This window comes from Schistocerca serialis, chromosome 2, assembly GCF_023864345.2.
Source record: "Schistocerca serialis cubense isolate TAMUIC-IGC-003099 chromosome 2, iqSchSeri2.2, whole genome shotgun sequence".
Taxonomy (NCBI): Eukaryota; Metazoa; Arthropoda; class Insecta; order Orthoptera; family Acrididae; genus Schistocerca; species Schistocerca serialis.
This window is the reverse complement of record NC_064639.1, coordinates 420,071,553-420,090,002: the sequence shown is the minus strand read 5'-3', so window position 1 is coordinate 420,090,002 and position 18,450 is coordinate 420,071,553. Positions and strand designations below refer to the sequence as shown.

At 44.9% G+C, this 18,450-nt stretch overlaps 1 protein-coding gene across 1 annotated transcript in view; it reads left to right on the top strand.

Moving 5' to 3' along the window:
• Positions 1-883: 883 nt before the first annotated feature.
• LOC126457276 (circadian clock-controlled protein daywake-like) overlaps positions 884-18,450 on the top strand; it is an 80,490-nt gene continuing 62,923 nt past the window's right edge. The window contains exon 1 of the mRNA XM_050093439.1: positions 884-1,007. Within this exon, the coding sequence (XP_049949396.1) occupies positions 929-1,007 (79 nt within the window). The 5' untranslated portion in view covers positions 884-928. The remainder of the gene's footprint in view (positions 1,008-18,450) is intronic.

The following is an 18,450-nucleotide window of genomic DNA, read 5'->3' as shown; positions in this document are numbered from 1 at the left end:
AATGGACATAGAGAGTGGGGAAGGAGGAAATGGTCTGTAGAAGGTTTGCATGAACATGAGCAGCGCAAAGTACTCAACTAGTAATGGAATGTACTTTATGCTTATTTTGTCGTACTATTGCACTTTGAAGGCACTGAAACTGACATAAAAGTGCAAATACCATTGTACAGGATAAACGCTGTTGACGTTCTCCAAGCCGTCCAAAGTGTTTTTTTCACAAAAACCGTTCCAGATGAATGCTAGAGTGATTCCCACTAGCGGTCCACGGTCCACACTGTCCCCTTTCGTTCCGCGTTATAAGGTTTCTAAAATGAAACAAGTTCTTCTACTGCATATTTATTATTGTTGTTGTCGCTCCTGTCATTGTTACTACATTACTTTCGTTTCCGAAAAAGATGTTCCATGTCTGTCAAATCATAATGTTCGACTTTCTGGTCTTGACAGAAATGCGTAATTGAATTAAAAAACAAAAATAAATAACAAAACAAGGAAACAAGCGGACCCAAATCAGACTCTGTGGCACAATAAGACGAGGAGAACCCCTGACCCAAACGGCAATATCCTCCGTTTGTGATTTACAATGAAGTCTAATGCAAACTTTAGCTCCATTAGCAGTGTCTATGAGTTTTTTAGGCTATACCTGCAATTTCCACTCTACTTCCACCAGGAAGAACGTGCAGGAATCCAACCAATGGCTGCGATGTTACGAAATACGGTTTCCATTTGACGGCGGCCATTGTCAAGACCGCTGGGAGCGAGGCGCCGGTGCGAGATGCAGTGATAATGCGGGGGGCCGGGCTGTAGCTGCAGCCGTACTCTCAGACGGCCCAAGGCCGGCGAGCTTTACCTCGGCTCAGCTCTTATAGGACTGCGGCGGCCGGGCGACCCGGTAGTCCACCACCAGACGGCACGCAGCAGGCAGCATACCATGCCGGCACGGGGCGCAGCTCTCTTACTGTTGTCCGCGGCGCTCGTCGCCGTGCGCGCTGCCTACCTGAAGGAGAAACGTGAGTACGACAGCGCGCCGCTCCACCGGCTGTGGAGCCGCAACAAAGTATATCACTCCGCTTGATGTCCCCCTGGAGAAATGACTACTTGACATGAATAGTTCTTCGTACCAGGTGTCTTTCCGCACGCCACAACGTTATTACATTGTTTGTAATTCTGAATTTGTTTGCATATTGTGAATATTACTCGATCGTAATTCTTGGCAATAGCTGTGATGCACATCGAGTTTTCAGAGCATACGAGAAATGCAACAGACGTTTTCAATACTAATGGACATTTTGAAGTTTTCCCATCTTGGCTGTTTCTGACAACAAATTAGTTTAGTATATCTTGCATAACTGGCCCATTTTCAAGCACAATAGGTGTCTGTGGGTGGCGCAATTATCCTGTTATTAATTCGTCAATAGAGCCGATCCAAATGCGAGCATATAGTGTCCAAGCGCCTAAATTAAAAGCGGAAATCTTACCGCGTGCTGTAATAGTCATATTCATAACTAATGCTACGTTATAGGACAACAGAGCTGCTCGCTTAGTCGTTGAACAACAACGAAAGGCCGGCCGCGGTGGCCGTGCGGTTCTAGGCGCTCAGTCTGGAACCGCGCGACTGCTACGGTCGCAGGTTCGAATCCTGCCTCGGGCATGGATGTGTGTGATGTCCTTAGGATAGTTAGGTTTAAGTAGTTCTAAGTTCTAGAGGACTGATGACCTCAGATGTTAAGTCCCATAATGCTCAGAGCCATTTGAACCTTTTTTTTTTAAACCAAAGACTGCATCAGACAGCAGACATTTGCAAATTAGGACAGTGCTAAGTACTTCGGATACTCAGCCGGCCGCTGTGGCCGGCCGGTTCTAGGCGCTTCAGTCCGGAACCGCGCGGCTGCTACTGTCGCAGGTTCGAATCCTGCCTCGGACATGGATGTGTGTGATGTCCTTAGGTTAGTTATGTTTAAGTAGTTCTGAGTTCTAGAGGACTGATGACCTCATATGTTAAGTCCCATAGTGCTCAGAGCCATTTGAGCCTTCGGATACTCGCTGGCCTGCTCGTCTTCCGGTCGGCCTCTCAGGCAGCAAGGACTTTTCGTAATATATTCTACAGCTTGTTCTTGTACTTCGGACTGTGGCTAGAACCGCACGACTGCTACGGTCGCAGGTTTGAATCCTGCCTCGGGCATGGATGTGTGTGATGTCCTTAGGATAGTTAGGTTTAAGTAGTTCTAAGTTCTAGGGGACTGATGACCTCAGATGTTAAGTCCCATAATGCTCAGAGCCATTTTTTGAACAACGGAAGCTGTGCTGTTAACACTAGTAACTTGAAATCTGCCAGTAACTGGGAACCACTATGACATTTCTTAAGCGGCATGTTTGCCTTCTTTGATGGTAGTCAAGATTTCTTGGGAAGGCAAGTCCAGTGATACAGCTCTTGTCTACTTAGCAACAGCCTTGACATTTCCTGTACCAAGTGTGTCTCCTGTGGGACGTCAGTCGCATGTGCTCTGGTTTTTCGACAGATTTTTACAATTTCAGTTTTGCAACGAGTATCCTGAGTCAGCTCGAACAAATCTTGCAGTCACATCTTTCGTATGACACCCAATGTGGACGGAAAGCGTCGGGTTGTTTCCCGTTACGAAATAAATTGTTTGTAAATTGAAATTTTGCGTGGCCATTCGATAGAGCGGTTCCAAATTAGTATAGTGCAAAATTCGTTTTATCGATATACATTAAGAGGGACAGTACAACACGAATAATAAGCACTACTCCAGGAGTGACAGAGCAGCGCTGCTTACGGCTGTAGAAGTCAGCAAAGGCCTGAGTAGTGCAGTCGCTGCTACGGTACTGATTATTCCTCGTGTTGTACTGTCCCTCTTAATGTATATCGATAAAACGAATTTTGCACTACACTAATTTGGGACCGCTCTGTCGAATGGGCACGCAAAAATCCGCTTAAAAAATCATTTAATTGATAACAGGAAACAAGCTTATGCTTTGCATCCTTGCTGAGCGTCGCATGAAAGACGTGATGTACAGGATTCGTTTACGCTGACTCCATCTAGACGTTGCAAAAACTAAATTGCAAGTATCTGCCGAATACATCAGAGAAAATGCGACTGATGACTGCTAAGAGATACATCCTGTACGTGGAGACTGTAGCTGGCACCACAGGTCCACCTCCATAGATAATTAAACACCAGAAATCTCACTACTCAAACAACACTGAGATGTGTAACTTGGGTCAAACATTTCACATTTCTGTGCTATTTTTGGCGATGTTTTACTGGATACATTAACCAACACTATAACCTTTTCTTTCTAATTGGTAGTTAAGTATTTCGACAGACGACGATGGTACGAGCGTTAACTGTTCACCAATATGGGGTCTCCTGCGTATTGCCATTCGACGGTAGCATTCTGTCAATAGCTTGGACCGGTCGTGAAATGTTGGTGTTACTTGTGAGATTACGTACGTACGACCTCTCTTTGTAACAAACTGGCGTTTACAGAGACCACTGAGCAGTCGTCACTCTGAATAAGAACACATCTCCGCAAAATTTCCCTTTTTCTCTGCTGGAATTTCAACAGAACCAAATCACACGTATTAAGTACATACAGAGTTCTTTTCCATCAAACACATGTGAAATAATTGATAGAATCTACTATTCAGTTTCCCATACAACGCATTGAATTTTGCTCGAAGGCATCCACCGGGCAACTACAAACATTTAATTCATAAAGCCTTTCTCACCCGAAGCAGAGGAGGCTCTGCTCACAAGAATGTTAACAAGAGTTAAGTGCTCAGACACTGGAAGCGGATGATTTAAACACTTGAGCTCATTTTACTGTATTTAAAGCAGGGAAACGATACTCTGCTAGTCGTATACTTTTACTCAGAAATTTATCTGGTAAGCGCTCACTAAGAGTTCTAAATGATGTGAACAAGAACAATCGCGGTCACACAATGTGAGCGAAACTCTAGGACCCTTCGCAGATGATGTTGCTCTGTAAAACAGAGTTTTGCCGTCGATTAACTACATTCGAAAACGAGAATGCCATAGACAAAATATCTGTTAGTTGCATTGGGCGAAAATTCGATAATCCGATGCTCATTGCTGATGTAAGTAGGGGTCTTCTGCCGTGGAACCCCACAAAGTACTTGTGTCCCCGTCAGCATTGTACTCCGTCGTCAGATTTGCCACAGAACGCCGCCTACCCTGCTTCACAGAGCGGACAAGCTTCCGACCTCCACACTCTGTGATGAGGCGTGGATGTTCAGTACCTTCTCGTCTATTAGTATTCTGTGAAGTGGAATTCAGGGAACCACCAGCAAATCACATTAAGCCTAGCCAGTATGCCAGATCGCAATGTGCTCCATGAATTCCCTGCACGTTCCTTCAACCACTCCCCATGGCTGCTCGCAACGGGAGCACACTGGCACTCAATCAGCTCCGCCGTTTCCGAAATCCTCACTCCCAGGCGCCGTGACGTAAGAGTCACACCTTTGTCAAATTCGCTTATGTCAATGAATTTCCACATTTCTAGCCGATGTCATCCGCGAATGACTCTCAGTCCGTCTCTGCTCCTCTTACATCCAATGCTTACCGCGTCGCATACTCACTAAGTCAGCGGGCGGCATTCGATCTCGCTGGGCAGTGAACATAAGTTTTGGCTCATGTATGTCTGTGTGGACGCTGTGTTGACATGATAGTCGTTTTTCTGTCAGAGTGAGTCAACTCAAAGAGGTCTGCCTCGGTAGCTCAGTGGTCAGCGCTACAGAATGTAAATCCTAAGAGCCCGGGTTCGATTCCCGGCTGGGTCTGAGATTTTCTCCGCTCAGGGACTGGGTGTTGTATTGTCCTAATCATCATCATTTCATCCCCATCGACGTGCAAGTCGCCGAAGTGGCGTCAAATCGAAAGACTTGCACCCGGGCACCTGTCTACCCGACGAGAGGCCTTATCCACACGACATTTACACGTATTTAACCTCAAAGAGACAGAATGGACTCTGATTGCAGCTCCCGCCAGTGTGTGTGTCGACAGAGAGATTTTACCTTTGATATATGGGGCTAGGCTCGTTGTTAGAAACGTGATTGTGCAGGCGTCAAGGAAGTACTAAAGCCAGTTAGCGCTCTTATAAGGCCTGGAAAATGGACTGACAGGGATTGGCGAACGCTAAAGTGTATTGTACATTCCAAACACCATACGTAAATGTCAACTACTGCAGAGCCTTGTAGTTAAAAAGGAGAAGCAAATGAAAATCGAACACCCCCCAAAACGGCACCATGGAATGGTTCCATTCAAACTTAATCACCACACGCATTACGATACTTATCCCGCTGGGAGACGAGATGATCAACACCTGTTTCGCAGGACGCAGTCGGCCTCTGACGAATCCACAACCTCACCCACTCCTGCACTTCCTCGTCCTATTACAACCGACATCCACGCATGTCTTTCTCCAAGTCGCCAAAAACATGAAAACCAAACAGTGAAAGATCCGAACTATACGAAGGATTCTGCAGTACTACTGTGGTGTCACCGCCAGACACCACACTTGCTAGGTGGTAGCCTTTAAATCGGCCGCGATCCGTTAGTATACGTCGGACCCGCGTGTCGCCACTATCAGTGATTGCAGACCGAGCGCCGCCACACGGCAGGTCTAGAGAGACTTCCTAGCACTCGCCCCAGTTGTACAACCGACTTTGCCAGCGATGGTTCACTGACAAAATACGCTCTCATTTGCCGCGACGATAGTTAACATAGCCTTCAGCTACGTCATTTGCTACGACCTAGCAAGGCACCACTACCAGTTACTATTGATACTGTAAAACATGTACCGTCAAGAGCGACGTTCACCATTTATGGATTAAAGTTAGGTATTCCACCAGCCACGTCCGTTTTTTGCTAAAGTCTAATTTCCTTGTCCTGTTCCAGACCTCACGCCAGCCTGCGTGAGCTAAAACGCGTGCATTTCGGCTTCCTCTAATAATACGGTGTTGGCTCTCCTGCCAACCCACAACAACTACCAAACCAAAACGCTGAAGCGTAGTCTACATCTCATTGTCAGAGTGGACGTGGGCGTTATCGTGCCTCAGGAAGACTGCCTCCGACAGCAACCCTGGGCGTTTTCACTTTATGGCGCATCGCAGTTTCTGCAAAGTGTCTTCATAGCGCTGCGTATTGATTGTGGTTCCACGAGCAGAGGTTCCATGATGAAGGTCATCATGGCCATACCGGAGCTTGTGTGAATAGCTTTGGATTTCCTTGTGAGATTTTCCACTGTTCCCTATGCCGCTTGCCCTCGGGCTGTCGGAATGCTGTCGTGTGGAATCATCCTGTTGCACTACTACGCCTGCCCCACACACTGACAACTGAATTAAGGCTACGACTCAGCGATTTGGTTCCGAAACACTGCAACATCCTCCTTGCAGCCCAGATATTTTGCCGTATGGTTTTCACATATTTGTTGACCTGAAGAAACACGTCGGTTTCAGTCAGTCGAGGAAATGAAAGAGTAGGTGCAGTTGTGGATCTATCAGCGGCCGACCGCATGCTACCAAACAGCAATTGATCGTTTCATCTTCCAGTAGGATAAATGTCTTAATGCGCGCGGTGAAATGAAATGAAAAGTTTCTATGGAAATGATGGCCGGGAGTCCCCATCTGAGGAAGTTCGGCCACCGAGTTGCAAGTCTTTTCAATTGAAGCCTCATTGGGCTACTTGCGTGTCGATGATGATGGGGACAACAAAACACAAGTCTCCGAACGGAGATAATCTCCGACCCGGCTGGAAATCGATATCGGGTCTCTGTATGGCAATCAGACAAGCTGACCACTTAGCTAAGAGGGCGGGTCGCGTGCGGTGATTACTTTTTAATGAAACCATTCCACGTTGCCGTTGTGGCAGGGGTTCAGCTTTAGTTTTACTGCACCTCATACAAACATGGGTAATGAGACGAAATGTTGAGAAGCGATAAAGTCGCGTATTGCATCATGCAGCTGCTCAGAACCTTGTGATAAATAGAACGAGTGCACTGTATCGATTAAAGAGAAACACATAAGATGGCCGTTGGTCTTTGCAGCAGTGAAATATTTTGCAGTGATGAGTCACACCATGTGGGTATCTTTCGAACGAACAATGCATGCCAAGAGGCTGCTGATTGATGGCGGTATACTCTCCAGTACCAGACGACGAAAATGCTCCAGAGAAAAAGAGTACAAATTTCATAAACACAAATACGTTTCCAGTCTCTTCTTAGTTATTTCCTTCTTCTTCTTACGTTAAGCTCACAAAGACTTGCTGTTATCAATTTCCATACGTTGTCCATTAATGATCTCATTCTTTCTTCCACATGAAGGTTTCCGAGAAATTTTGCGTCCATTTGAAAGAGCTACTTATGGCTTTATTTTAACGGACAAAGAAGTTCAATGGAGTACGACTTCCGTTGTATTTCAACTCATGCATTTGTAGCTTCTACATCTACATCTGTATATTCTTAACAAACCATTGTGAAGTGCATGACAGAGGTCGTTTAGCATGTTACCACATCTTTGGGTCTATTCCCATTCAAATCGTGTATGGTGCGGGGAAGAATGAGTGCTTCAACGTGTTCGTGCTTGCTGTAATTAGTCTAATCTTACCTTCACAGTCGCTATGGGAGCAAAAGGTAGAGGGCCGAAAAATATCTCTTTATTCTTCACTTAATATCGGTTCTCGAAACCTTGCAACTAGGCTTTCGCAGAACAAATTGCTTCTATCTTCAAGAGTCTGCCAGTTCTGGTTTTCCAACATTTCCGTGACGCTGCAGGTGTCAGTCATGCACATCTGTGACCAATTGTAGCACTCTGTTTGTATACGTTCCATATTCCTCGTTAGTGATATTTTGTATTGCTATTAAATATGTGGTGAAACAAACTGAAACAAAAGAGAAGTAGCCAAGACAGATAAAGGGAGAACCGAATCTATGGTGAAGCCTTATCAGGAGAAAGTCTAGGTTGGAGAGACACTTGTCACTACGTACAGGGACAGTAAATTTGACAATAAGGGGAGCTGCGTGGAGGACAACGACGTATGTCACACATAATTCAGTACACTGGATGCAGTAAATGTCAATGATGAACGCGGAGATAGATGTGTTAATCAATTGCAAGCCAATCAAAACACTCAGATTTCACGAAAACATCTGATAAGAAAAGAGAGTTAGCTCGCACGAGAGGAGACGTGTGTGTGTGTGTGTGTGTGTGTGTGTGTGTGTGTGTGTGTGTGTGAGAGAGAGAGAGAGAGAGAGAGAGAGAGTGAGAGAGAGAGAGAGAGATTCTTCACAGATTACGAGAGGGAAGAAATATGGGAAAAAGGGGTGAGAAGAAGGGAGGTGCAGCAAGATGTAGAGATAAAGAACGGAAAAAGAAAACGGTAGAGAGCAACTATCTGACCTTCGCGAAACAGATGCGGTGTCTCAGGCGCGTAATTTAGGCGGCAGAAAGCCTTGCGAATCGTTTGCGGCTTTTTCATGGTTACATAACGGAATCCCGTGAAGTTAACATAGAGGGCAATTTTCCGTGTTCTTATTGCCCAGTGAAGAAACTACTGTTTCACAACTAAGTGCTGTCTCGTATCGTGCTGAAAGTATCAACGAGTAATTGCTTTCAGAAAGCTCATAGAAACTCAAGGTCGCTTTTAAGCAAATTACCAAAATCATGGTTTCATCTGCTCGTCCATTCGGAAAGTGATGAATATGATTAACCCTCTAAATCCGGGGACAGCCACATGGTGTGATCTCACGAGGTAGCGAATCGTCCGCTGCGCTGTAGACGGAAGTGATGTTTCTGCGAACTGACGTCAGTCATGAGACTAGACACCACGAAATAAAGTGCATACAGTATATCGGCAACCTTTTTTTGGATCCGCTATCAGACGTTGGCTAAGTTAGAAGTATGTATTTCGTGTTGATCGTTTTGTTTGAACTTATAAATTGTTACATGTAGAATTAATGTTACGTAACCAATTTCGAGAACATATTATTACATCTGCATTCTGAAAAGAAACACCAAACTATGGTAAATAATAATAAATTTTATTTTACAGTCTCTGAGAATCCGACGTTGCTGAGGTATTATTTATTCCAATTCCATTACTTAATCTCCTCCACCCCCTCTCTCTGTCCACCTCCTCCTTGCCTCTGCCTCTGTCCATCTCCTACTATTTCCTTGCTCTGTCTATCTCGTCTTTCCTTTCTCTGTCCATTTCCTCCTCCCAATCTCTCTGTCCATCTTCTCCTCTTCCCTCTATCAGTACTACTCCTCTTCTTCGTGTCTTCATCTTTCATTCCTCTGTCTATTTTCCCCCTTCCCATCTCTTTGTTCATTTCCTCCTCCCCCACACCTGTGTCTATCTCCCCCTCTCCCAAACCCCCGCATGTTACTATCCATATCCTCCTCTCACTCTGTCAGTCCATCTCTTGCTCTCCCCTCTCTCTCCACGTCTTCACCTCAAACCTAATAGGAGGTTGTCGTTCTTATCCCCACATGCCCACAGTATTTCTTTCAAGATAGCAAGTAATATGTGTACGAAGTTTGGTTGAACTCAATCCAGGGGTTTAGAAGGAGCTTTTCACCCACGGCTTTGTTCACATACACGCATTTCATATGTATTTAACATATTTCACACACATATGTACACATATTTCACCTGTGTCTCTAGCGAATTTCACCCTGCAGCTTTGTTTTCACGCAGCTCAATGTCTGTCACGTCATATCACATAAACTGTGTGTTAAACAGTGATATACACTTCTGGAAATGGAAAAAAGAACACATTGACACCGGTGTGTCAGACCCACCATACTTGCTTCGGACACTGCGAGAGGACTGTACAAGCAATGATCACACGCACGGCACAGCGGACACACCAGGAACCGCGGTGTTGGCCCTCGAATGGCGCTAGCTGCGCAGCATTTGTGCACCGCCGCCGTCAGTGTCAGCCAGTTTGCCGTGGCATACGGAGCTCCATCGCAGTCTTTAACACTGGTAGCATGCCGCGACAGCGTGGACGTGAACCGTATGTGCAGTTGACGGACTTTGAGCGAGGGCGTATAGTGGGCATGCGGGAGGCCGGGTGGACGTACCGCCGAATTGCTCAACACGTGGGGCGTGAGGTCTCCACAGTACATTGATGTTGTCGCCAGTGGTCGGCGGAAGGTGCACGTGCCCGTCGACCTGGGACCGGACCGCAGCGACGCACGGATGCACGCCAAGACCGTAGGATCCTACGCAGTGCCGTAGGGGACCGCACCGCCACTTCCCAGCAAATTAGGGACACTGTTGTTCCTGGGGTATCGGCGAGGACCATTCGCAACCGTCTCCATGAAGCTGGGCTACGGTCCCGCACACCGTTAGGCCGTCTTCCGCTCACTCCCCAACATCGTGCAGCCCGCCTCCAGTGGTGTCGCGACAGGCGTGAATGGAGGGACGAATGGAGACGTGTCGTCTTCAGCGATGAGAGTCGCTTCTGCCTTGGTGCCAATGATGGTCGTATGCGTGTTTGGCGCCGTGCAGGTGAGCGCCACAATCAGGACTGCATACGACCGAGGCACACAGGGCCAACACCCGGCATCATGGTGTGGGGAGCGATCTCCTACACTGGCCGTACACCACTGGTGATCGTCGAGGGGACACTGAATAGTGCACGGTACATCCAAACCGTCATCGAACCCATCGTTCTACCATTCCTAGACCGGCAAGGGAACTTGCTGTTCCAACAGGACAATGCACGTCCGCATGTATCCCGTGCCACCCAACGTGCTCTAGAAGGTGTAAGTCAGCTACCCTGGCCAGCAAGATCTCCGGATCTGTCCCCCATTGAGCATGTTTGGGACTGGATGAAGCGTCGTCTCACGCGGTCTGCACGTCCAGCACGAACGCTGGTCCAACTGAGGCGCCAGGTGGAAATGGCATGGCAAGCCGTTCGACAGGACTACATCCAGCATCTCTACGATCGTCTCCATGGGAGAATAGCAGCCTTCATTGCTGCGAAAGGTGGATATACACTGTACTAGTGCCGACATTGTGCATGCTCTGTTGCCTGTGTCTATGTGCCTGTGGTTCTGTCAGTGTGATCATGTGATGTATCTGACCCCAGGAATGTGTCAATAAAGTTTCCCCTTCCTGGGACAATGAATTCACGGAGTTCGTTGAGATTTCAAAAGGCAGCGGTAAAAATACGGCACTGATGCCATAGCTCTGCAACATACCGACAGTGAGATACGAGCACCTCCTTATCATTGCCAATATCATCCAGCAAAGTTGGTGTGGGCACAGGTTACGAGATTTGTGGCGGATAAAATACTACGTTTAAGGTAGCTGACATTGAAAGACTGAACCATGAAGCAATAGACAAAATCACCGTTGCTGATTGGGGAGCGCTTGTACGTCACACTGACAAACTGTAAGAAGGAGATTCTTGGTTGTTAGAGACTAAACAATGTATTCATTAATTGTCAGTCTGGTACCCACAACCAGCGAATCTTCACGGAACATTTAATTTCTTGTCAAGCTGCCTGCACAGACGGAAAGTAGTTCAGAACACAATCTGTTGTGTAATGGAAATTTTATTTTGCTTATCTCGCTATTCTGACTACAACACAACGTAATTTAAAATGTTGTTCAGGTACCGTGGATATTTTAGAACTGACTCTTTCGACGTTTCATTAATAAAGTAAGAGGCAATTGAAAGTATAATCCGCTTTTTAAGATGCATTTTATTATAGAATCCATTGTGCAGTGCGAAAATCAGTATCATTGGTTTCTTTCCATGTCATTACGGCTGGTAAGGACTGAATACACATCCCGTTTTGTAATGTGTATCTCATACTTATTGGGTACACTCAGTAAATTTATCGTAAACGATTTTTAGAGCACAATGAACGAGACTGTAGCGAGGTACGTTAACCATCCGCTATTGCAGCTGTCTGTATCGTAGTTGTTGTCTCTGTACTTTCAGCCGAGTTGACAACGCAGCATCCCTTATGAGCTGTGTGCCCAGAAACCGTTAACGCTATCGCTGACTATACTAATGAATTAAAATTTTCATCCTGATAGTTTTACAATGACGCTTTCGTTCACTCTGCTACATGCCCCCACTTTCCTTTGGACAACTAGATGGATGGTACGTTTGATATAAACATTCGAATCAAATATTCTCGCGGCACCAAGAACATCTAATGAAAGTAATCTTCGCATAATTAGATCGTTCTTTCCGAAGAATCGGCAGAAATAGGCATGATTTGCGTTTAAAAACATTTATTTTCTGGGGACTAATATTTGTGTGTACGATGCATACGATAACATGGTCTGAAAAATCGGTGCTGAAAGCTGATCATGAATTATGCCATGCATTGTTATTGCATCTGTGCGGTTTTAGTTGGACTTGTTTTCGTACAACGAGACTTAAAATTTTATTTCTTTACTGACATAAGAAATTTGCGAAATTTACTTTTCTACCTTTCTATTTTTCCTTACTGATTTACTTACCTTATTAAACCTCCTAGTGTTATCATTTATAATACGGAAACAAATAAAAATGAAAAAACTGCGGAATGAATTTGGGAAACGACCACAGGTTCTTTGCTCCCCAGTCATATGCACTGGGTGCTTTTGTTGAATTGCATTTACTTTGTGAACACACAAAAGACAGACGTAAAAGTTTGTCTCTTCCATTTCTAGGAACATGTACGTTTCCGGATACCATTTTAACAAGATAATAATACGTTGTCGTCTCCTTCTCTATGAATAGCTGATGAATGCAGCTAGCCGCTAACTTTGTGTAATGTCTTGTCGGTATAGACGTGTATCTGTTGCCTTTAAGACCCTTTCACCTTTACACATAAATCTACACAGTAATGTAAGGGCCTCCCGTGTCTTGGCTGATCCGTGATAAGACAGGCGAAAGGTTAGACTGATGGAGGATTATTAGTATTATCTCTATTTTTATTCGCTCTCTCTCTTTCTCTCCTTTATCTATGTACAGTTTTTACGTGAAATTAGCCAAATAGGATCTTTGGTGGAGTCCTTCCTCTTGGTAATCAGCGGCTGGCTTGCTGTAAGAGATCTTTACATTTATTATTACTATTAAACACTGTATTCAGTCGGGAGAATCAATCGTGTGGACAATTTGTTCCTTTTACGAAAGATTGCGAATTCCAGATGTGTACGAAGCCTTTTTGGACGATTTAACACAGACTCAGTGATAGCAGGCTCCCTTCGACACAGCTGAAACTTCCCCACTAATTACAGGGCCAACGTGATCATCAAATGGTTCAGAAAAAACTCATTCGTTCATTCACTCCGGAACAAAAAGTCACAAACCTTATTTATGAAGGAAATTGTGTATTAAATCCATCTCCGTTACATGTCCAGATCTCCGGTGATTCCATGTCTTAATTATTTTCCGTTTACACTCTCTTTCTATTCAAACAAACCGCTAGTGGCACAAAAGTTAATTCGCTCGATTTAGCGAGAAGAAAATCAGAATATGTAATTCTCAGAAATACGTCAATGCCTCAATCCCTACTCCAGAAACTGTCCTAGTTACCACTCTAACAACCATGGAGAATGCATATATGCATCTCTGTTATTTCAAAGAATAAACGCGCTAGAAAATACTTTGGCGTCGTCTAGCTGTCGCCGCATATGTTACGAGAAAATCAGATCAGATACTTTTCCAAAGTGAATGAATGTGGATGGTTTGATTGACAATGATTAATTGGTGCGTGGTAGAGGGTATTTTCTGTGGGGACATTACACCATATGCGTTGATGCAAAATTCTCAATCTTCATTTATCTACGGACCCCGTAAATTTTGAGTCGACTGCACGTCATGAACTTTAGGAGCTTTTTTCTCAGAAACGGAGGAGGGCTCTTAAGCCAAGATATCTTAAAGCCTTTCATTTTATGCCGCACGTAAGGGTCTTACCAAGCAGAGGACGAATCGGCTGTCAGCGTGTGAGTCCTTCCTCTTGTGAGCGAAGTTGTCAGTTAAGGCGCTGGACCCTTATTAGGAAGGGACGGAAATTCGAACGTCCGTTCACTTCTTTTGCCTAAGTAGGAATGTCTGCCTGCAGTATTCAACTATTATTCCGCAAGCGCCAACCTAACATTTTTTCTACTCGTCAACGAGATCCAGAATACAGTAGATGAGCCGACTGCTGAAGAAGACTTCAATACGTATTGTTCCACTGTAGCCTACTAAAGAAAACACGTGCTTCAGGAATAGTTAACAGAGGACAGTACTCCATTATTACTGAGGATTTGTTATCAAAAGCTAAAGTCGACCACGACGTACCTCAAAGAGGTGTGACTGGAGCGTTACGACCCACTATACGTAACGGTATAAGTGATCTGACAACAACGTATTTAGCTCTCTGTTGACAGTTGCAGTAGCTACAAAAATTTTCCAACATGCAGATAGTCATCGTTTCGTTTAGAGTAGCAGCATGCACACAAAAATAAATTGAATACACGAAAAAAAAATGAAGACACCCTACATAATTTGATAACATAGTCTGTGATCAGTCTCTGGAATCAGTCATCACCGTCAGCTATTTCGAAGTCTCGGTGTGTAAAGACTTAACGGGAAAAGAAAAATGAACATAGCCATGGAGGAAAGCAGATTGAGATTTGTGGGAAGATTCCCAAGGAATTGTAATTGACCCACCAAGAAAGTAGCGTATAAAGCCCTCGTTCGACCAACTCTTAAGTACTTGTCTTCAATCTCTTCCGTTTACCAAAGTGCTTTGACGGGAGGTATAGAGAAGAATCAAAAAAGAACTGTGCGCACAATGGATGTTAACAGAAAAACTTAAACCTAAAGTATTAAAACTGAAGCTGGAAAGGTCCCATGTGGCATATTCATATTCTGTATGGTTGTCCTCCGCCATAGTTCACAACTTTTCTCCCTAATGTGTTGTTTATTGCTCGTTTTATTAATTGTTTTGTTCATAAATTTTCTAATCAGCTTTCTATAAACTATGACTCGGACCATGGCGAAGTAGCATCGGCTAGCATGGTCTCAAGATATCTGCTATACAAATGAATAATTCATTGAAATAGTCATGGTCTTACGAAATCCGATAAATAAATGAATAATTCATTGAAATATGTTGTGGGCAAGTATTATTGCAGTTGTTGTTCGATGATACAGATTTGTTCGCTGTTACGATAAGATCGAGAAGATACCTCCTTTCGATTTCGTGACCTTCAAAACCACAATGTTAAGTGAAGCTTTGTGAAATAATTCAGGTAATGCTTCCGCGGCTGCTAGTGTTGGCAAGTCATTCAGTCTTCGATCTCAGCTTATGTAAACATGATTTTCAAGAACTAAATACGCTATATCTCGAATTCGCGGTTCCCAATCCAGCAAACCAGCCGAATCACTGTACGATAGCCTAAGTGTCAGTCGCTTATTTTGTCGAGTGTCACGAAAACGTGTACTGATTACAAGGTAGTGAAACTCAGAACCATATTGACCTCTTCCTATTACTTTGTAACTTGCGAATTAAAAGAGCATTTCCACACCAATCCCAGATATCCTGAAGTATTCAACTAGCGACTATTTCTTCCTTGTATTCCTCTAACCGATTAGATTAACACCATGCAGCATCAATGCAATGTTTTTGTTGTTGTTCAGGACTACCAATTTGCCGATAAAGAGTAATTGCATTCCCTTTCGTGAATTTGTTTCGCTAAGTATTTAAAACATGTTTCTTTCTATAAATCTTATTTCATTTGTTTGTTTTCATCAATCTATTGACCATCCATAATGTTAATTCAGTTACAAATAAAATATGTCCTTCCAGGGTGTTATATTCTTTACCATGGACATATTTACTGAGGTATCTGTCTCTCTGGTGTTTCGAGTTATTACATGTCAATGGCTGGATGCAATTCCTGGCTCTGGGTCGGTACTTATCCTGTAATAGGTGGTAAAGTCGTGCACGCCGCACGTAAATCGTGGGCATCATGTTGACTGTGTTTAAGTGTTTTAGCTGTCTAAAGCTTATGTTTGCGCGGTGGAGGTCGCGAACCTCCTCGACATTTGCCTTGATTGGCGTGAGTAACCGCCTAGAAAATGCCCTCGGCGGTGCGGTTGCGCCAGGCTGACACTCACTCACCTGACGCGGCGATTCGATCCGCTCTTGCTGTCCTCGCAGTCCCGCAAACACACAAATCAGGTACCTACCTCACTGAAACTAAAAATACACCAGGCGGTCAGGAGTATGTTCTGTTGAGTTATGGTAGTATTTTACATGCATCCGTATACTACTGCATAGAATCTGGCATAAAATGACAACGATTTTACACAATTTTTATATGATTCTCTTGATACCAAAACTTTTTTAGTAAAATAACAGGTATCGGTTATGCAACAGCCTTCCGTAGAATCTGCAATAAAAGTAAAAGAAAATAAATTACTAGTTACTACTTTAAGAGATTAAAAGCAAATGACAGTAGTTATAACAAAAATACAATGTACACTCCTGGAAATTGAAATAAGAACACCGTGAATTCATTGTCCCAGGAAGGGGAAACTTTATTGACACATTCCTGGGGTCAGATACATCACATGATCACACTGACAGAACCACAGGCACATAGACACCGGCAACAGAGCATGCACAATGTCGGCACTAGTACAGTGTATATCCACCTTTCGCAGCAATGAAGGCTGCTATTCTCCCATGGAGACGATCGTAGAGATGCTGGATGTAGTCCTGTGGAACGGCTTGCCATGCCATTTCCACCTGGCGCCTCAGTTGGACCAGCGTTCGTGCTGGACGTGCAGACCGCGTGAGACGACGCTTCATCCAGTCCCAAACATGCTCAATGGGGGACAGATCCGGAGATCTTGCTGGCCAGGGTAGTTGACTTACACCTTCTAGAGCACGTTGGGTGGCACGGGATACATGCGGACGTGCATTGTCCTGTTGGAACAGCAAGTTCCCTTGCCGGTCTAGGAATGGTAGAACGATGGTTTCGATGACGGTTTGGATGTACCGTGCACTATTCAGTGTCCCCTCGACGATCACCAGTGATGTACGGCCAGTGTAGGAGATCGTTCCCCACACCATGATGCCGGGTGTTGGCCCTGTGTGCCTCAGTCGTATGCAGTCCTGATTGTGGCGCTCACCTGCACGGCACCAAACACGCATACGACCATCATTGGCACCAAGGCAGAAGCGACTCTCATCGCTGAAGACGACACGTCTCCATTCGTCCCTCCATTCACGCCTGTCGCGACACCACTGGAGGCGGGCTGCACGATGTTGGGGCGTGAGCGGAAGACGGCCTAACGGTGTGCGGGACCGTAGCCCAGCTTCATGGAGACGGTTGCGAATGGTCCTCGCCGATACCCCAGGAGCAACAGTGTCCCTAATTTGCTGGGAAGTGGCGGTGCGGTCCCCTACGGCACTGCGTAGGATCCTACGGTCTTGGCGTGCATCCGTGCGTCGCTGCGGTCCGGTCCCAGGTCGACGGGCACGTGCACCTTCCGCCGACCACTGGCGACAACATCGATGTACTGTGGAGACCTCACGCCCCACGTGTTGAGCAATTCGGCGGTACGTCCACCCGGCCTCCCGCATGCCCACTATACGCCCTCGCTCAAAGTCCGTCAACTGCACATACGGTTCACGTCCACGCTGTCGCGGCATGCTACCAGTGTTAAAGACTGCGATGGAGCTCCGTGTGCCACGGCAAACTGGCTGACACTGACGTCGGCGGTGCACAAATGCTGCGCAGCTAGCGCCATTCAACGGCCAACACCGCGGTTCCTGGTGTGTCCGCTGTGCAGTGCGTGTGATCATTGCTTGTACAGCCCTCTCGCAGTGTCCGGAGCAAGTATGGTGGGTCTGACACACCGGTGTCAATGTGTTCTTTTTTACATTTCCAGGAGTGTATCATTCATTCTGCTGCACTGTAACAAGTGATCTAGCGACGATCGCTGCACTTCATTACGTTTCCACTATAAATTATACTATCTGTTATTTATTTTCATGAAATACTCTTCTAATTTACTTCTTATCGTTACTTGGTGTCTGCTCCTGCATCATTTTCATTTTCATTGCTTACTTTTCGAATCAAATCATAAAACTCCGTACGAGAAACAATAAGCACGTTCCCGATCTTTATTCCGTCTTCATCCTTTATAAGAGCAATATTACGGCCATCGCAATGTAGGTGTATTAAATTTTAGATTGATTTCTGTTACTAATCTTTGTTTTTTGAATGTTCATTTGATTTTGACCAGGATTAAGCTGTCAGATGACGAATATAATTTTCGTAGGTTTAAACAATTTTTTAAAAAAATTCTGCTTTCTTATATATAGCTGAAAATATTTTAGAGATCCCTACTGTCAAATCAATTTCCTCTTAATTACTTTGGATGATTATTTGTACG